General features: G+C 48.0%; 1 protein-coding gene across 2 annotated transcripts; it reads right to left on the reverse strand.

Annotated features, from left to right (window-relative positions):
• Window positions 1-472: 472 nt before the first annotated feature.
• CCDC25 (coiled-coil domain containing 25) lies at window positions 473-15,980 on the reverse strand. Of its 2 annotated transcripts, XM_084624767.1 has the most exons (9): window positions 15,839-15,980; window positions 12,589-12,636; window positions 11,617-11,656; window positions 8,968-9,019; window positions 7,480-7,555; window positions 6,750-6,853; window positions 4,754-4,956; window positions 3,424-3,469; window positions 473-1,418 (listed from the first exon to the last, which is right to left on the reverse strand). In XM_084624767.1, the coding sequence occupies exons 1-9, from the start codon at window positions 15,861-15,863 to the stop codon at window positions 1,389-1,391; spliced, it is 624 nt and encodes a 207-aa protein (XP_084480893.1). In that variant the 5' UTR covers window positions 15,864-15,980; the 3' UTR covers window positions 473-1,388. The 2 variants fall into 2 exon arrangements, with proteins under 2 accessions (XP_084480893.1, XP_084480894.1); XM_084624768.1 differs by lacking the exons at window positions 12,589-12,636; window positions 15,839-15,980 and having other exon boundaries at window positions 11,596-11,656.

Raw genomic sequence — 15,980 nt, forward strand, 5'->3', positions numbered from 1 at the left:
TTCGTTGCTGATCAATTAGGGAACATGCTCGTTTAAAGTTGCGCAATGCTCCCTTATAACACTGTTTGGAAGCTGCCTGCTTTGTCCACTGCTTTCAGGAGGAGCAGCCCGTTGGCGCAAGCCCGGGGGGGGCTTGGAACCAGGGTGGAGCAGCAGCCCCCCCATCAGCTCCCCGCTCCCTTAAGTTCCCTGTGCGGCAGCCGCCCAGCAGGGTATCAATTGCGTGCAGCTCAGCTCTCCCTCCCACCCTGCCATGTGCTGCTCCTGCCCTCTGCCTCAGAGCTGCTCCCAGGAGCCTGCTGCTTGCTGTGGGGGGGAGGGGGGGTTAATATCAGGGTGCCCCCCTCCCCCACTTACCCTATCTCCACAACTACTCATACGCGAGCCCTCCCTCATGCTCCTCCCCCAGCTACAATCCCATGTTTTGAGTCCACACAACACTGTGAACAGAGGACCCCCGACAGCAACACGCTTTAACAGCTGTTATGATTTTAATTCTAACATATATACACGTTGCGATAGTTACCACCATCATTTTGAATGTACTATTATCCACATCACATCACGAGTTACTTAGTTACGTGTTCCGAGTCGGCTTACGGGCTTTTCAAACGCCAACACTCTTTATTTGCAAAGTTAATCCTTTAGAAGAGCGGAGCCATGCGTGTAGCCCAGTCCAATTTAGGACTATCCTCATCTACAGGTGTGCAGCCTAACACCACACCCCCAGCATGCATTGCTCCACCTCACTCAGAATGGTCAGGCTGCTATGCAGGCCAAGACTCGTCTCCAGAGGCGGCAGCTCCATATTAAAACGAGGGCAGCTACGCTTTACTACATTTGCAAGATAGGTGGAGCTCTCTGGCTCCAGGCGGATTTTCAATCTGCCCATCAGCTGGGCCAAATACAGGCACCCCTGGTTTATAGGGATCCCCTGGTTTTGATGAACACACACATCCCATCAACAAGAATCACTCAGCAAGAGGGGAGCAGAGTCCTCAGGCCAGCAATTCTGATTTCAGGCTTGAATTTATACCAGGGAGACATTACAGTAATGGAAACATTTTTTAAATAAGTCTATTGCCAATTCACTAAGGCAGCACAACACTCCTGTAGCTCACATTAAGAGCCCCTCCCTCAAAATAAATATATCAAGATCCTTGTAGATCCAGAACATATGCTCCACCCCCCCTTCTCTCACACTCACACACACACAGTTAAGATACTGTCTTTAGGAGATACATGGCACAGATCTGGTCAGATATTGCCAGTGAAGGTTCAAACAGGGCCTGAAACTGAAGTCAGAATTTGGTTTTTTGGCATCTTATTGAGAGTGAAAAATTAAGACAGAGTCCATCTCACGATTCAGAAAAGAGAGAGTGCCCAATTCACATGAAGTCATCTGAATCATTGCCATCCTGTGGAGAAAGAAAGAAGGGAATTATTGAGATACCTTTTTAAAATGGAAGTTTAACACTGGCGAGATAAGTTGAAAGCCACTGGACTACACTTTCTTCATTTGCTGACCCTAAAAAATTTCAAATGGAGGTGCAGACACCTTTAGAAATCTTAGGCAGTCTGCAGACGCTCAGACAAAGCTGCTGGTGTAGTCAGCTGTCTCTCCCATGGTTTAAGGAAGTGGCGGAGTTTTTTCTGGTTTCCATACATAGGCCACAAAATCAGCCTCAGCTTACTCAACAGGCTCATGGTCAAAGTTCTGAAACTAACAAATCCCAAAGCTAGGTCCTTTGGATGTTGCTGCTAACATTTCACATGTTGAATACTAGTATTCTCCTATTCATTCAAGAAGTATGCCCCACTGAGAGATTTCCCCTCTAACTCAAAGCCTGGGACCCAACCAGCCAACTGTACAACTACAGATGAAATATAAAATCTGCAACGCTTGCTAGCCATCCAGTAAATGAGCGCCACACGTTCCTAGTACAGCAGGTCATCCATCCATGTGTAACCCTGGGAGGCAGGGGCTGGCGATTAAGCTCGGATAACCCTTGACCTGGTTACTTCAGTAACCTTTACCTATATCATGCGACTCGTGCCATGAAGTGGAGCTCAGTCTCTTGCCAGCACTCCTGTGTATCAGCCCTTTGTGACCTTAACTTGATCTGACTCCAGCATAAAGGCACCAGTCTGACAACACATGTAGCTTAGACACAGAGAGGGCTGATGACCCCATACATGGGCATTTCCTTTATATTTCCTCATATGGCATGTCACTAACCAGACACAGCTTGCACATGCATAGCAGGAGGAGCCGCTGCTTAAACCGCATAGTTCTTTTCACTCTATCACGGTCATCTGTGATCTGGAAACCAGCCAGAAGAGTCACCCCTCCCCCCCAAAAAAACAAAAAACACCCCATGAAAACCATAAACCTATCCCAAGCAGCTGCTGAGCCTCTGGGGATGTGATGGGTGAACAGATTTTAAATTAAAATTTGTGAGAGGCACTCTGAGCTCCTCGTTTGCCTGGAGATATCACCAATGCAACAGAACGTGAGGGTACTTGCTTTCAGAGAAAGGATACCAGGCACAAAGCAAAGGGATGCAAGAGCCCTAGTACGCACAAGGGAAACGATGCCTTCCTCACTCAGTTTAGCTCCTTATGTAACCCAGCTCCCATTCATCTCTCAGCACTCATTTTCCTTATGTTTGCCCGTGGTCATCTCAGTCCTTGTCTCACTGCTCTGACTCCCAGCTCTGTCTCATAGCATGCGGCTCCTAACACAAGATGCTTCCTTCTCTCCTCCTTTAAATCCACCTCTTCAAGTAATCTCAGCTGCCTCTCTATAGTCTCCTGGCCCTTCCTCTCCTGGTCTATTGTCCCATGTCTTGGCTTCAGCAGGCCTTTAGATTGCCTACTCCTCAGGGACAAGTGAGACACCCTTGGTTTAAGGACTATGTACACCTTTAGTCACAGACTAATACAAAGATATGTGATTCCACCAGCCCCAAGACAAACCAGACATTGGACTAAACAGGCAAAAGGACAAACAGAATTTCACTTAAAATTCTTACTCCCCTTTTGGTGGCTGTCCCACCATAGCACAGTCATCCTTCCCACACAAAACGTCTCATCCCTACTGACAAGAGGCTCTGTACGCAACCAAAGGGAATTCAGAGCAGCAGACTGGAGAGAAAAAGGAGCGGATGCATCCTTGTCCCGTTTAACATCTCTGGAGGACGTTGCAGGAAGGAGACTCCCTTTCCCTGTAATCATGCACTTCCCCTCTCCTTGGATTTTGTTCTGTAACTCCAACGGTAAGAGGGGGATAACGCGTGGAACAATTCACCACATGCAGCTACTGGGCTGAAACTTGCTTTCGCATCTGTATCCTCATACCCTACTCTGATTCTTATTCAGGCTCTGGAAGCAAGGTCTTCACAGGTGCCAGCCTGAACATACCTGGTTGGAAGACATGTTCTCAGACTTCATTAGTGAAGAGTAGCTCCTGTAAGGGAAGAGAAATTATGTAGCAAGATGCATTTTTAAATGTACATTATGAAACAGGGCAGAGTGCCGACAAGATTAGCCCTCCTATTCTTCAGAGGGAATTCAAACACATCAGATTTCAACATCAGCTTGTCTTCCGAAGAACATACTCCGCCCCTAACTGAAGAATCAGTGTACTGTGGGGAGCAAAGATACCTTGGCACAAAAAACACTTAAGTCAGAGATAGAAGAGGTCACCATAGTCCATCAACTAGGAGCCAGTGAATGGGTTTTCTACAACATTCTTCACAGCTTTGTCCAGATACACTACCAGCGAGACAACTAAGAAGGGGTTATAAAATCCTTTGCTTGAGGATTACTATAAAAGTGGCTTGTGGATGGCTAAAGCAGCTCATAGGTGAGAGAGATGGTGTGAGCTGTAATCCAATGTCCCCACCAGCACTCCTCTTGCCTTCAGAAATTGAACTGGGACTCAGATGCCTCTGTGTTGGGGCTGTAAGTTATTGCTCCTTTGAATTACTGAGTGCACCAACAGGAGCTGTGGGATCTAGGCTCCCCGATTCCAGCCTCATGACCATCTAAATTACTTACTATTTATTGTAACATTTTATATGTACAAAGCAGTCATAGGGTCAGACACACTCATGTGCGTCCAGGTTTGTTTGGTAGTCGGGGGTTAACAGATCTACCTTATCTACTCTTTTCTCAAGGACCAACATGGTCACAAATGTTTTCTGCCTGTCTGCTGTCAGATTGGAAGATCAACACATGCAGCTGTTCATCACTGTGCATTTACAGGCGTACATAATGCCTTTCATGTACATTAGGATTAATTTGTGTTTTTAAAATCACTATTTGTGAAGTGCTTTGAAGCTTGACAAGCACTACACAGGCTTTGATTTTCACTAGAGCAATTCAGTGCTTTATAGATATAGCAGGCAATTCTACCCATTTCACAGAGTTCAGTGACTTGTCCAAGTTCATACAGCAAGTTGGTGGCACAGGTGGGAAAAGAACCCAGGAGTCCTGACTCCCAGCTCTGCGAACTATTCCTCACTCCAGTTTCTAGTAAGTGAATTGGATGAATACATCTAATTCTCAAGACAAAGGCAAAGAAAGGGTTGCCAGGTACAGCAAATACTATTTCTTAAGACTGTACCAGTCTAAGACAGAACAGAGTACGACTGATTCAGCAGGAACCACGACATGCCCTGATCAAAGTCTTGCTCCCACCACTGATAGGAAATACTCACAGTTAGAGTTAGTCACAGCCATTACTCACCTGAGATCTTCCATTTCTTTCTTTTTCTTCATTTCCTCCTTCTCTTTCCGTTTCATCTCTTGGATCTGGGCTTTTTTCTCATTCCTCTCCTCTCTGTCCCGGGCTTCCTTCTCAGCAGCTAGGTCAGGGAACCGCTCCACTTTGGTCTTCTCTAGCCTGTTCAGTATCTCATTCACCTTCTTCTCCACTGTCACTGTTCTCACCTTTGGGATGGAAAGAACTATAATCCTTACGAAAAAACGCTTCCACCTTGCATTTCACTGAGAAAGACTTTCCACACAGTGAGGTAAATTACAAGAAAAGGAGCATTTTCTCCTCTACATTTGGCTCCTGAATCTCATTTAAACAGATGGACAGTCATGGCCATCTGGTGCTGTTCAGTGGCCTGTGTGAAAAGAGCTGGGAACTCAGTACAATCTCCGACGGGCACAAGAACACAAACCACCATCGCAACTATCACTAATGGGTTTTCTTGGCTGCAGTCTCAGCTGAGGGGCCCAGGATTGACTGAATCATGCAGAATGGTCATCCACCCAATCCTGAAGTGAGTTTCAGTGGACATGCTGGCAAGGGAAGCTCATGCTGCTGAGTGTGTTGTGCCCATTCTGTGGACCAATGTCTTCAACCCAGGGTTCCCCAGTATTGATGTGTGTTTTAACAAGCACTTTGCACTTCTACAGAACCTGCCACCCAAGGATCTCAAACTAGTTTACAGTCAAAAGTCTTAACACACCCAGAAAGGTACAATCCCAATTCTCAAGACTGGAAAATCAAGCACCAACAGCCTGAGTCAAAATCTGTTGAAGTCAATGCGAGTCTATTGACTTCAAAGGGCTTTGGATCAGGGCCCCAAGAGATTAAATGGCTTCCCCAAAGTCACAGAGGAAATCTGTGGAAGGGTGAGAGGCGGACTCGGATCCAAGACCTGGGCCTTTACCGCTAGACGATCTTTCCTTCTCTCCCCTGACAACCTAGCTCTTTTACACACATCGTTCTAGTGCTCTGGAAGTCAGTCTTTACGATTTCCTGGCAGGATGCTCACCTGAGTGCTAAGAGAGAACTCTTCTCTGAACGCAAGTCTGACTGTCAGCAATTTTGAAAGTGACAACTAGATTCATGCTTTAAGTCTGGAAGTTCCTTCAACATTGAAAATTATGAAAAAACCCAGATTTTACAGGAAAAAGGATCCGATGAAGCCTGATTTTCAAGACTTCCCACTTCCAGAAGGTAGGGGTCACCTATTACAAATGTTACCAGTCAGAAGCAAACCAGCTGCGATTATGGTGTTACCAGGCCAGAGGGGCTTCAATCTTACTGAAGACGATAATCCAAGCGTAGGTGGAAATTCAAGCAGAAAGTGTATCTGACACTTGGTTGTATATTGGCAATATTTTATACTGACCATAACGAATTACTCAGCTCTGTATCCCTGTTGTAACTTGTGCCTTCCATTTGTTGTAGTGGTTTTACTTTACTACAGGGGTTCTCAAACTTCATTACACCACAACTCCTTTCGGACAACAAAAATTACTACATGACCCCAGGATGGGGGACCAAAGCCTGAGCCCATCCTAGCCCCACTGCTCCAGGTGGCTAAAGTCAAAGCCCAATGGCTTCAGCTCCAGGCAGGGGGCCTCTAACCTGAGCCCTGCTGCCCAGGACTGAAGCCCTAGAGCTTCGGGTGGTGGGGCTCAGGCTTTGGCGTCGGGCCCCAGCAAGTCAAAGCCAGCTCTGACAACCCCATTAAAATGGGGTCCCGACCCACAGTTTGAGAACCGCTGCTTTACTATATTCCGATACCCAAGTGGAAACTTAGTTTAGCCCACCAAAAAACAGCTGGGATTTTTCCCATGCCCCTGGACCACAGTAGTTTCCCCTGATTTAGAGCCCCTGTGTGAGACTCAGTATGCTCACTCTCAATATGGCAGTATGATGGAGAAGGAAGGTACTGCAGTCAGCTGGTGGGTTTCTTTGCAGCTGCATAGCAACCACTTACATCCTTTTGTCTGTGAAACCCTATCTGTCCCACATCCATGTCAGCTGTTTTCTTCAGGTTGGTCCACGGCGTATACACCACGTTGATGTTGTTCATTTTGCAGCCTACAGAGCAGTAAGGGGAGAAAGGAGAGTTCTTGTATCAACGGCTCAGAAGTGGGAAATATTTCTATTCTCCGTCCCTACCCCAAACCTTCTGACGAGCAGTCTCCACAATCAGCCAGAGTCATGCTGTGTTACATAGCTTCTAGTCAGTAACATTTGTAAGGATCTGTCCTCTTCCTCCTATCTGAAGTAACAGCATTGCAATGGAACAGAAGGACTTTGCTATATCGCGTTCTGTGGCAGCAAGGGCCAAAAAAGTGTTAACTAACTCCAGATGGAGTCTGGCTTTGCCAGAAGGCTGCCTGCTACAAAGAGGGCCTCAAGTGGGTATTAGAGGGAAAATTGCAAGACCCCTTTTGGCTTAAAGGCACCATCAGGAATCAGGAGATTAAAGTTTCAGTATGAAAATATCAGCAGCAGCACCAGCTGTTGCAAGTGACATCTGTTTCCCATGAAAACAACAATCTATGAAGTGTACTTAAACTTCACATTATTCTGATGTCAAAAACAAGAAATTTCAGGAATTTGGGATGGAATAGACACCCCCACAGACACACTCCCCCCGCCCCCGTACACAGTCCCTTAACCTCCATAGGAGACTTGCCAATTTCAATAGTAAATGTTACCTTGAATGCTATTGGCCTTCACTAGATGGGCGCAGTCTATCAAAACTTCTTTGGGAATATCATCCACTGTTTGCCCCTAAAACAGACCAATGAAACATGAGTGGTTTACTGTGCCATTTGAGGGAGCAATATGGGACTTATGAACACAGAATAAACACCACACCAACAGTGCACTTGGACCATGCTATGCAAACAGGGGTATGAGCCCCTGCATTACACACACAGCTTAGAATACTTTACACTTCTATAGCACCTACCAGCCAAGGATTTCAAATCACTTTACAAACAGTTTTGCCTCTATACCCCTCAGAGGTATTAGCCCCATTTTACTGAAAGGGGAATGAGGTAGAGATAGGACTAATCATTCTAGGTCTCACAAATCTATGGCAGAGCCAGGAGCTGTGTTCCCTCAAAGCTGCACGGTCACCCAGGAGTGAATCAGGTACCGTGCACATCCAGGGGTGTGTGTTCAGGCGCCCTCCCCCTGCTGCTCTGCAGTCATGTTGATCTTGCCCTCTGCCTTGGAGCCCCTGGCGAGCTGCTCCTGGGACCCTCCTGCTTGCTGTGCAGAGCACGGCAAAGGCAGGAGAGAGAAGGGGGTACTGATGCGCACGCACGCACACGCACACCCCTCCCAACACGTACTTGTGTTACTGTTGTTACTTCTTGGTACTTCCTGCAATGCACATATATTCTTGGTAATTTTATTCTTTCAAAGTGCTGTTATTTGTGGTTTTATTTCTCTTTTATGCTTAAATTTAATTCTTTGAGCAGTGAGTTCTAAAATGCTTAACCTGTCCTGACTGGAGTAATTATCCCTATGGTAACTTTTTAAAAATGTATATTATAGTGAGGTTTTTTGTTTCTACTGGTGGCGCACATCACCTCGATATTAGTGCACATAACAAAATTCATTCTGCACATGGATGGAAAAAATTAGAGGGAACATTGATCAGGCGCTGTACTCAGATGAGGAGACTTCCAGCTTTGTCCTATATTTTGGTTGCACCATTTCCCCTGCCCTTCCTAGGTTGCATACTAACAGATGCCCAAGTTCTGCTACACACCTGCGCCCTTGCAGACCGCCATTAACATCAGAGGCTCCATGTTGTGAGCAGGTGGGTCTATGCATTCAGAGTTCATAGTGGAATGGGAGCCTCAGATTGTAAGATCTTCAGGGCAGGTATCGTGACTTCCTATGTGTGTGAATAATGCCTAGCATATTATGCGCATCATCAGAACACAAATCCCCCACATTTAGGTGTATAATCTCAATAAATATTGGAGGCAACAAACCCTCCTAAACCAGGAGGGACTAGACTTAACATTCCTGAAAGTTCGAGGGTTCAAAATAAGCAGAGAAAGCCAACTCCTGAAAAAATATTTTCTGGAAATGAGAAGATACAAACCCAATTTTTAAGCAATCCTTTGCAGGTCACTGTTATATCAGTACATATTTGTTTAACTGCACCAGGATTCTGTGATTACCTTGTGTAATCGGAGGTACACGTGTGCAGAGGAGAGCTTATCCACATGAAACCTACAGAATAAAAAGGCACATTTAGCAGAGGGTCTCTTGCTCTGAAATAAATGCTACAATACAGCTTGCCATAACAGACTAGGAGTCCCATAGGTAAAAGCATTAAAATAAATTCTGAACATGCATATTTGACAGCATGCAACGGAATTGTTACACCTTATCAGGTGTTTCAATCTTTGAGCAAATATTCACCTACCTGTAAGAGGAGGAAATTGAAAAGCTAAATATTTTCTTTGAAACATAATATACTTAGACATTAACAGAAAGATCTTATGAATAAGATATTGCGATTTGCTCCCTCTAGTGATTCCTAGGGAAATGACATAGATGTCTACCCTTTCTAAAAAAAGAAAAGGAGTACTTGTGGCACCTTGGAGACTAACAAATTTATTAGAGCATAAGCTTTCGTGAGCTACAGCTCACTTCATCGGATGCATAGAATGGCTTTCTAACTAAATAATGATATGAGAGAAACAAATTAGTATATCACTATAGCAAAGCATGTTATTAAAAGTGACGGTTACTCTAACAAGACCCAAGGATCTCCCATCATAGGGTATGTCTATATTGCAATAAAACACTCACAGGTGGCCCATGTCAGCTGACTTGGGCTCATGGAACTTGGGTGCCCGGGTTATAAAATTTCAGTGTAGATGTCCGGGCTCAGGCAGGAGCCTAGGCTCTGGAGCCCGGTGATGCTACACTGCAATTTTATAACCCTGCAGTCCAAGCCCCACAAGCCCAAGACAGCTGATACAGGCCAACCGCAGGTGTTTTACGGCAGGGTATACATACTCCCAGAGTCTTACATTCTCAATTTGCAGAGCTGGTGCAAGAAAAGCAGAGGCAGGGCACACTTCTTACTCACTAGCTCCACCAATATGCCTCAGTCCACCCCCAAAAAGACCATCTCTAGGAATGAGAAGGGAGGACAGTCTATGTGGCCCACTCAATTGTTAGCCTCTCAACTGAAATGGCTAACAAGGAAGCAAGTATCAATTATGATGATGGGGTTTGTATGTGGAAGCCTGTCTACTGAAACAACTGGCCCATTCCATTTATCATCTAACAGCTTTACAAGGCCCCAAGCAAATTTGGCCACTGCCAACATAGAAAATTTGGCAAGGATTAACACAAACAGCAATCGATAGTATATTTGCAGCTAACAGTGAGTTGTCCTAACTGCCCTCTCTGATTATTTCCTTTTCCATGTAGGGGGACCAAAACTACGTCAACATGCGTGGTAGAGAGCAGTGCCCACAGCCACCCCTGTGCATGCGACCAGTTAGGTCTGCTTAGGTTATGCACAGCTTTTGCCTCTCATGATTCTGAGAGTCGTTCAAGCTCAACTCATGGAGCCAGAACAAAGGCAAGAGCTGAGACAAGAAGACAGGGAATATTTCACTCTGCCAGGCAGCGTGTGTATACAGTAGACATGATGGTGACATTGTGTATATACATGTACAAGAAGAAATCAGACAAAGGGATTGGGTTGGAGACCCAGCATGCTCCTGCAGAGAGGATACTGATCTGGGGGTCAGGAGACCTCGGTTCTATTCCCATCACTGTTGCTGATCTGCCATGTGACCTGGGACATGTTATTTCACCTCTGTGCCCGTCTCCCCTATCACTAAGGCCCTACCAAAGTCTTGGCCACGAAAAACACATCACGAACCATGAAATCTGGTCTCCGCCCACGAAATCTGGTATTTTATGTGCCTGTATACTACATTATATAGATTTCATGGGGGAAACCAGCATTTCTCAAATTGGGGGTCCTGACCCACAAGGGAGTTGTAGGGGGGTTGCAAGGTTATTTTAGGCAGGTCTTGGTATTGCCACCCTTACTTCTGTGCTGACTTCAGAGCTGGGCAGCCGGAGAGCAGCAGCTGTTGGCCGGGCCCCCAGCTTTGAAGGCAACGCCCCTCCAGCAGCAGCGCCGAAGTAAGAATAGCAGAACTGCAACCCCCCCTACAATAACCTTGTGACCCCCCCCCCACAATTCCTTTTTGAGTCAGGACCTCTACAATTACAACACTGTGACATTTCAGATTTAAATAGCTGAAATCATGAAATTTACAATTTTTTAAATCCTATGACTGTGAAATTGACCAAAATGGACCTATTCCTGAATAGCTCCATGTGTGGGCACACCTATTCCATGTGCACACAAGCCATGTGGATAGCTCAGTGGTTTGAGCTTTGGCCTGCTAAACCCAGGGTTGTGAGTTCAATCCTTGAGGGGGCCATTTAGGGATATGGGGCAAAAATTGGGGATTGGTCCTGCTTTGAGCAGGGGGTTGAACTAGATGACCTCCTGAGGTTCCTTCCAACGCTATGATTCTATGACAAATGCTTTGGGGGGCAGGGACCAGCTCTTACTATGTGTGTGAGAAAGTACCTAACACAGCGTGTCCCCAGCCTCAGTTGGGACCTCTAGGTGCTACTCTATAACAGCCCTCTGTGACTGTGTTTAAACTAGTTAATATTCTGAATAGCACCTATAGTAGCCAGAAGAGCCTCCCACTGAAGTTCACTATGAAGGGCATTTCATTTCACAAGCATAAAGGACTTACATGGCTCTTTTCAGTACCTACCAAATATCTTCAGGCCAGCCATATTTTATCAGGTCTTCATCTGCAGGCATTAAAAAAAGAATACTGAGCAAAGAAGGATACCTCCCCCAGCAGCCAGCCAAACGGCCCATTGGGAGACCGGCAATGAGGGGAAATGATTGCTTGAGTTAGGGTCCTGAACTCATTTTGACACACCACTAGTTACTTTTTAAAAGCTAAAGGGCCTTAATATCAAGAGTGTTTGCACTACAATATGGCACCTGGAGAGTGAGTGTGATGGATCCCCAAATAAGGCCTGAAACACACAGTGCTCTCAGGCACAAAGGTGCGAAGGCCAAAACTCTGAACAGTTCTAAGTTCTCCCCCTTTTCCTCCACTCCAGTCTCAGGGATTTTTTTTATTGGGAGACACTGATCTTTGCATAACTATCCTATGTAGGAGATTTTCAAGAGAGCAATTCCCAAGATAAAAGCACCAACTCTCTTCAATTGAAGTGCTAATTTTGGTTTTGCCTTAAGTACTGAATGGCCAGCAGTGACATGAAATAAAGCAGGACTGTACCCTGGTTTGTTGGAAGAGGACACAGCAACAGAAAACAATTTGAAGAACACTAACTCAAGATGGGAAAAAACTGACCAATTATGCAGGGAACAATTAAACTAAACAAATAAAGTGCTGTCAAACCATACTAGGCTTCTACCATTGTTTCCTTGACCATTTTATAGCCTGACAAAAAGTCCAGAGTGCCCACTGACTTCAGATCAAGCCCACACACAGCTTCCCCTCTCACCAGTCCCAGACAATGGTATAAAGTAATGCTATAGACTGCATAAGAAGTTACTGTATAGCATGATTTGCAAAGCAGCTATCATGAAAAATCTGCCTTCTATCAACGCAGTAAAATCAAACAGAAAAATTAAAAAACAAGGTTAAAAAGGCAAAAAAAGCAAACCCCAACCTATCAAGCCTTGCCAAGTATTTTCATGTACTTACTTTCATATTTATCTTTTCCCATGTAAATTGTGTAAACGGAGGGAACAACTGAGGGATAGAAAGAGGACACATCAAAAGGCGTTTCAGACAAAACTGTGCACAGAGGTACTGACAAATACACCATCTATGTCAGTGGCTCTCAAATTTTTTTTTTACCGGTGACCCCTTTCACACAGCAAGCCTCTGAGTGCGACCCCCCCTTATAAATTAAAAACACTTTTTATATATTTAACACCATTATAAATGCTGGAGGCAAAGCAGAGTTTGGGGTAGAGGTTGACAGCTCATGACCCCCCCCCCCATGTAATAACCTCGTGACCCCCTGAAGGGTCCTGACCCCTGGTTTGAGAACCCCTGATCTACATCTCCGAACATCTAATCCATCCCATTCCCTTCCCGGGGCCAGAGCAAGACTGAGTCACTTTAAAAAGTCATAGAGAACAAAGAACTAAGTTTCCACCAATTCCCTTGGAAGACTAGTCAGCAGTATGACAGTCCTCGGGGCAAGACACTTCATGAGGTTCGGGCTCACTTTAGCTTTATATAAAAAAAAGTAGGGTGCAATCCTATCATCTCAGCATAGGACTGGGAGTCAGAAATTCACAGCTCTGATGCTGACTCCCTTTGTGGCCTTGGACAAGTCACCTAAGTTCTTGAAAAAAGAAAAGGAGTACTAGTGGCACCTTAGAGACTAACCAATTTATTTATCTCTAAGGTGCCCCTAGTACCCCTTTTCTTTTTGCGAATACAGACTAACACGGCTGCTACTCTGAAACCTAAGTTCTTGAAGCATCCTACCTAATTCCTCTCTCTCCTTGGGTGTGCACACCCACCACTCTGCCTAGACATCTGTATCATGCCATTCTGGGAAAAACTGGGCAGCTCTCCCATAACTCCCTCAGCAAGGGACAGCGCACTTGACGACAAGGCAGGGGAACAAGAGGGGCAATATACTTTGGGATATCCAACTGTAGAGAAAATTGGGAGGAAGGACCACTGCCTAACCATGTTATACAGTCATTTAGGTGGTCCCTTACATATGGCAACACAGAGTTACAACCTTAGTAGCAAAAATAAAGTTATATGCTAGCCTAGGTCACTGGCCACAGTGACACATGGTTAGTTTCCATGATTACTGAGTAAAAACCATACTGTGTGTGAACATAAACAGTACTTAGAGCCAGCCAAATTATCAATTGCTTACAAACTCAGAAATTACAGTAAACAGGGACTAACATCTAGCTTATATTGATAAAAATAAAAACGTATCTAGGTCTCAGTGTAAATATAACACTGAGTCCAGATTTTTACTGGATAGCTACAAATAAGATACAGGAAGTAGAGAAATCTGCTGAACCATCAAGACTGAGGAGTTTCACGCAACATTGACCTGGCCTCTGAAAAACAGAAGACGGAAGTCAGCACGGTGAGAAGTTACATGGAGGAAGCACTGTAGAGAAAAGTCTCCTTTAGAAACACGGGGTCTGATCCCAAGCCAGTTGGAGGAGCTCCACGGAAAGAAAGGCTACTTACCTATATGGCAGATACAATGGTGGTAATATCAACCATATCTCACATACTATGAATCAGCCCCTTTGGGGGACTTTTAGTGACCTGGGATGGTTTTGTGAAAATGAAATCAATCCTGACACAAAGCTACAGGAATGGATTAGATGACCAGCAGCAGAACCTTTCAACTCGTATGATCTGATGCACTTGGGTTTCAATGGACAATATTTTAAATAACTCCCAGGAGGTTATTGTTCTCTCTCTAATTCTGGCCACTTAAGACTTAAGTGTATGACATCACAGGAATCCCCTAGATCACAGGTTTTCAAACTGTGAGGTGTGGCCTCCTGAGGAGAGGCAACAAGGTTATCAGGGGGCCAGAGGACTTGATGTGAAGTAGAACATTCCTGCATCCTTTCCACTTTCCAAGGAGCAGGAGTCAGGGAAGACGAAGACAGAGCCTCTCCACAGGTAGAAGCAATGACAGTGGCTAGCACACAACAGAGTAGGTCGGCAAGACACAGGAGAAGGAGTTCGGGGGGGCCCAGCGGGGGATTGGGGGGCCCGAGTCAGGGCTGTGGGTCGGAGGGGGGATGAGGCTGCAGGGTTGAGAAGGCCTGAGGGACACAGAAGGGGATTGGGGGGGCCCGAGGGACACAGGAGAAGGGGGTCGTGGGGGCCCCGAGGCGGGGGGATTGGGGGGGCCCGAGGGACACAGGAGAAGGGGGTCGGGGGGCCCGAGGCGGGGGGATTGGGGGGCCCGAGGGACACAGGAGAAGGGGGTCGGGGGGCCCGAGGCGGGGGATTGGGGGGCCCGGAGGGACACAGGAGAAGGGGGTCGGGGGGGCCGAGGCGGGGGATGGGGGGGGCCGGAGGGACACAGGAGAAGGGGATCGGGGGGCCCGAGGCGGGGGGATGGGGGGGCCGGAGGGACACAGGAGAAGGGGATCGGGGGGCCCGAGGCGGGGGGATGGGGGGGCCGGAGGGACACAGGAGAAGGGGGTCGGGGGGGCCCGAGGCGGGGGGATTGGGGGGGCCGGAGGGACACAGGAGAAGGGGGTCGGGGGGGCCCGAGGCGGGGGGATGTGGGCCCGAGGCGGGGGATGGGGGGGCCGGAGGGACACAGGAGAAGGGGGTCGGGGGGGCCGAGGCGGGGGATGGGGGGCCGGAGGGACACAGGAGAAGGGGTTCGGGGGGGCCCGAGGCGGGGGGATTGGGGGGGCCGGAGGGACACAGGAGAAGGGGGTCGGGGGGGCCCGAGGCGGGGGGATGTGGGCCCGAGGCGGGGGATGGGGGGGCCGGAGGGACACAGGAGAAGGGGGTCGGGGGGGCCCGAGGCGGGGGGATTGGGGGGGCCGGAGGGACACAGGAGAAGGGGGTCGGGGGGGCCCGAGGCGGGGGGATTGGGGGGGCCGGAGGGACACAGGAGAAGGGGGTCGGGGGGCCCGAGGCGGGGGGATTGGGGGGGCCGGAGGGACACAGGAGAAGGGGGTCGGGGGGGCCGAGGCGGGGGGATGTGGGCCCGAGGCGGGGGATGGGGGGGCCGGAGGGACACAGGAGAAGGGGGTCGGGGGGGCCGAGGCGGGGGATGGGGGGGCCGGAGGGACACAGGAGAAGGGGGTCGGGGGGCCCGAGGCGGGGGATGGGGGGGCCGGAGGGACACAGGAGAAGGGGGTCGGGGGGGCCGAGGCGGGGGATGGGGCCGCTGGAGGGGGAGGGGCTGGCGGCGCCGCGGACTCACCGCTGGAGGTGAAGTAGAACACCATGGCGGCGGCGGCGGCTGAGTCCCGGCTCCTCGGCCGGCCCGCCCGGGCTGCTCCCGGCTCTCGCAGCCCGCTCCTGGCGCTAGGACGCTCGTCACGCCCCGACTTCCGGCCGGCTTC

Source organism: Lepidochelys olivacea, assembly GCF_965140295.1.
Source record: "Lepidochelys olivacea isolate rLepOli2 genome assembly, chromosome: 3".
Lineage (NCBI taxonomy): Eukaryota > Metazoa > Chordata > Testudines > Cheloniidae > Lepidochelys > Lepidochelys olivacea.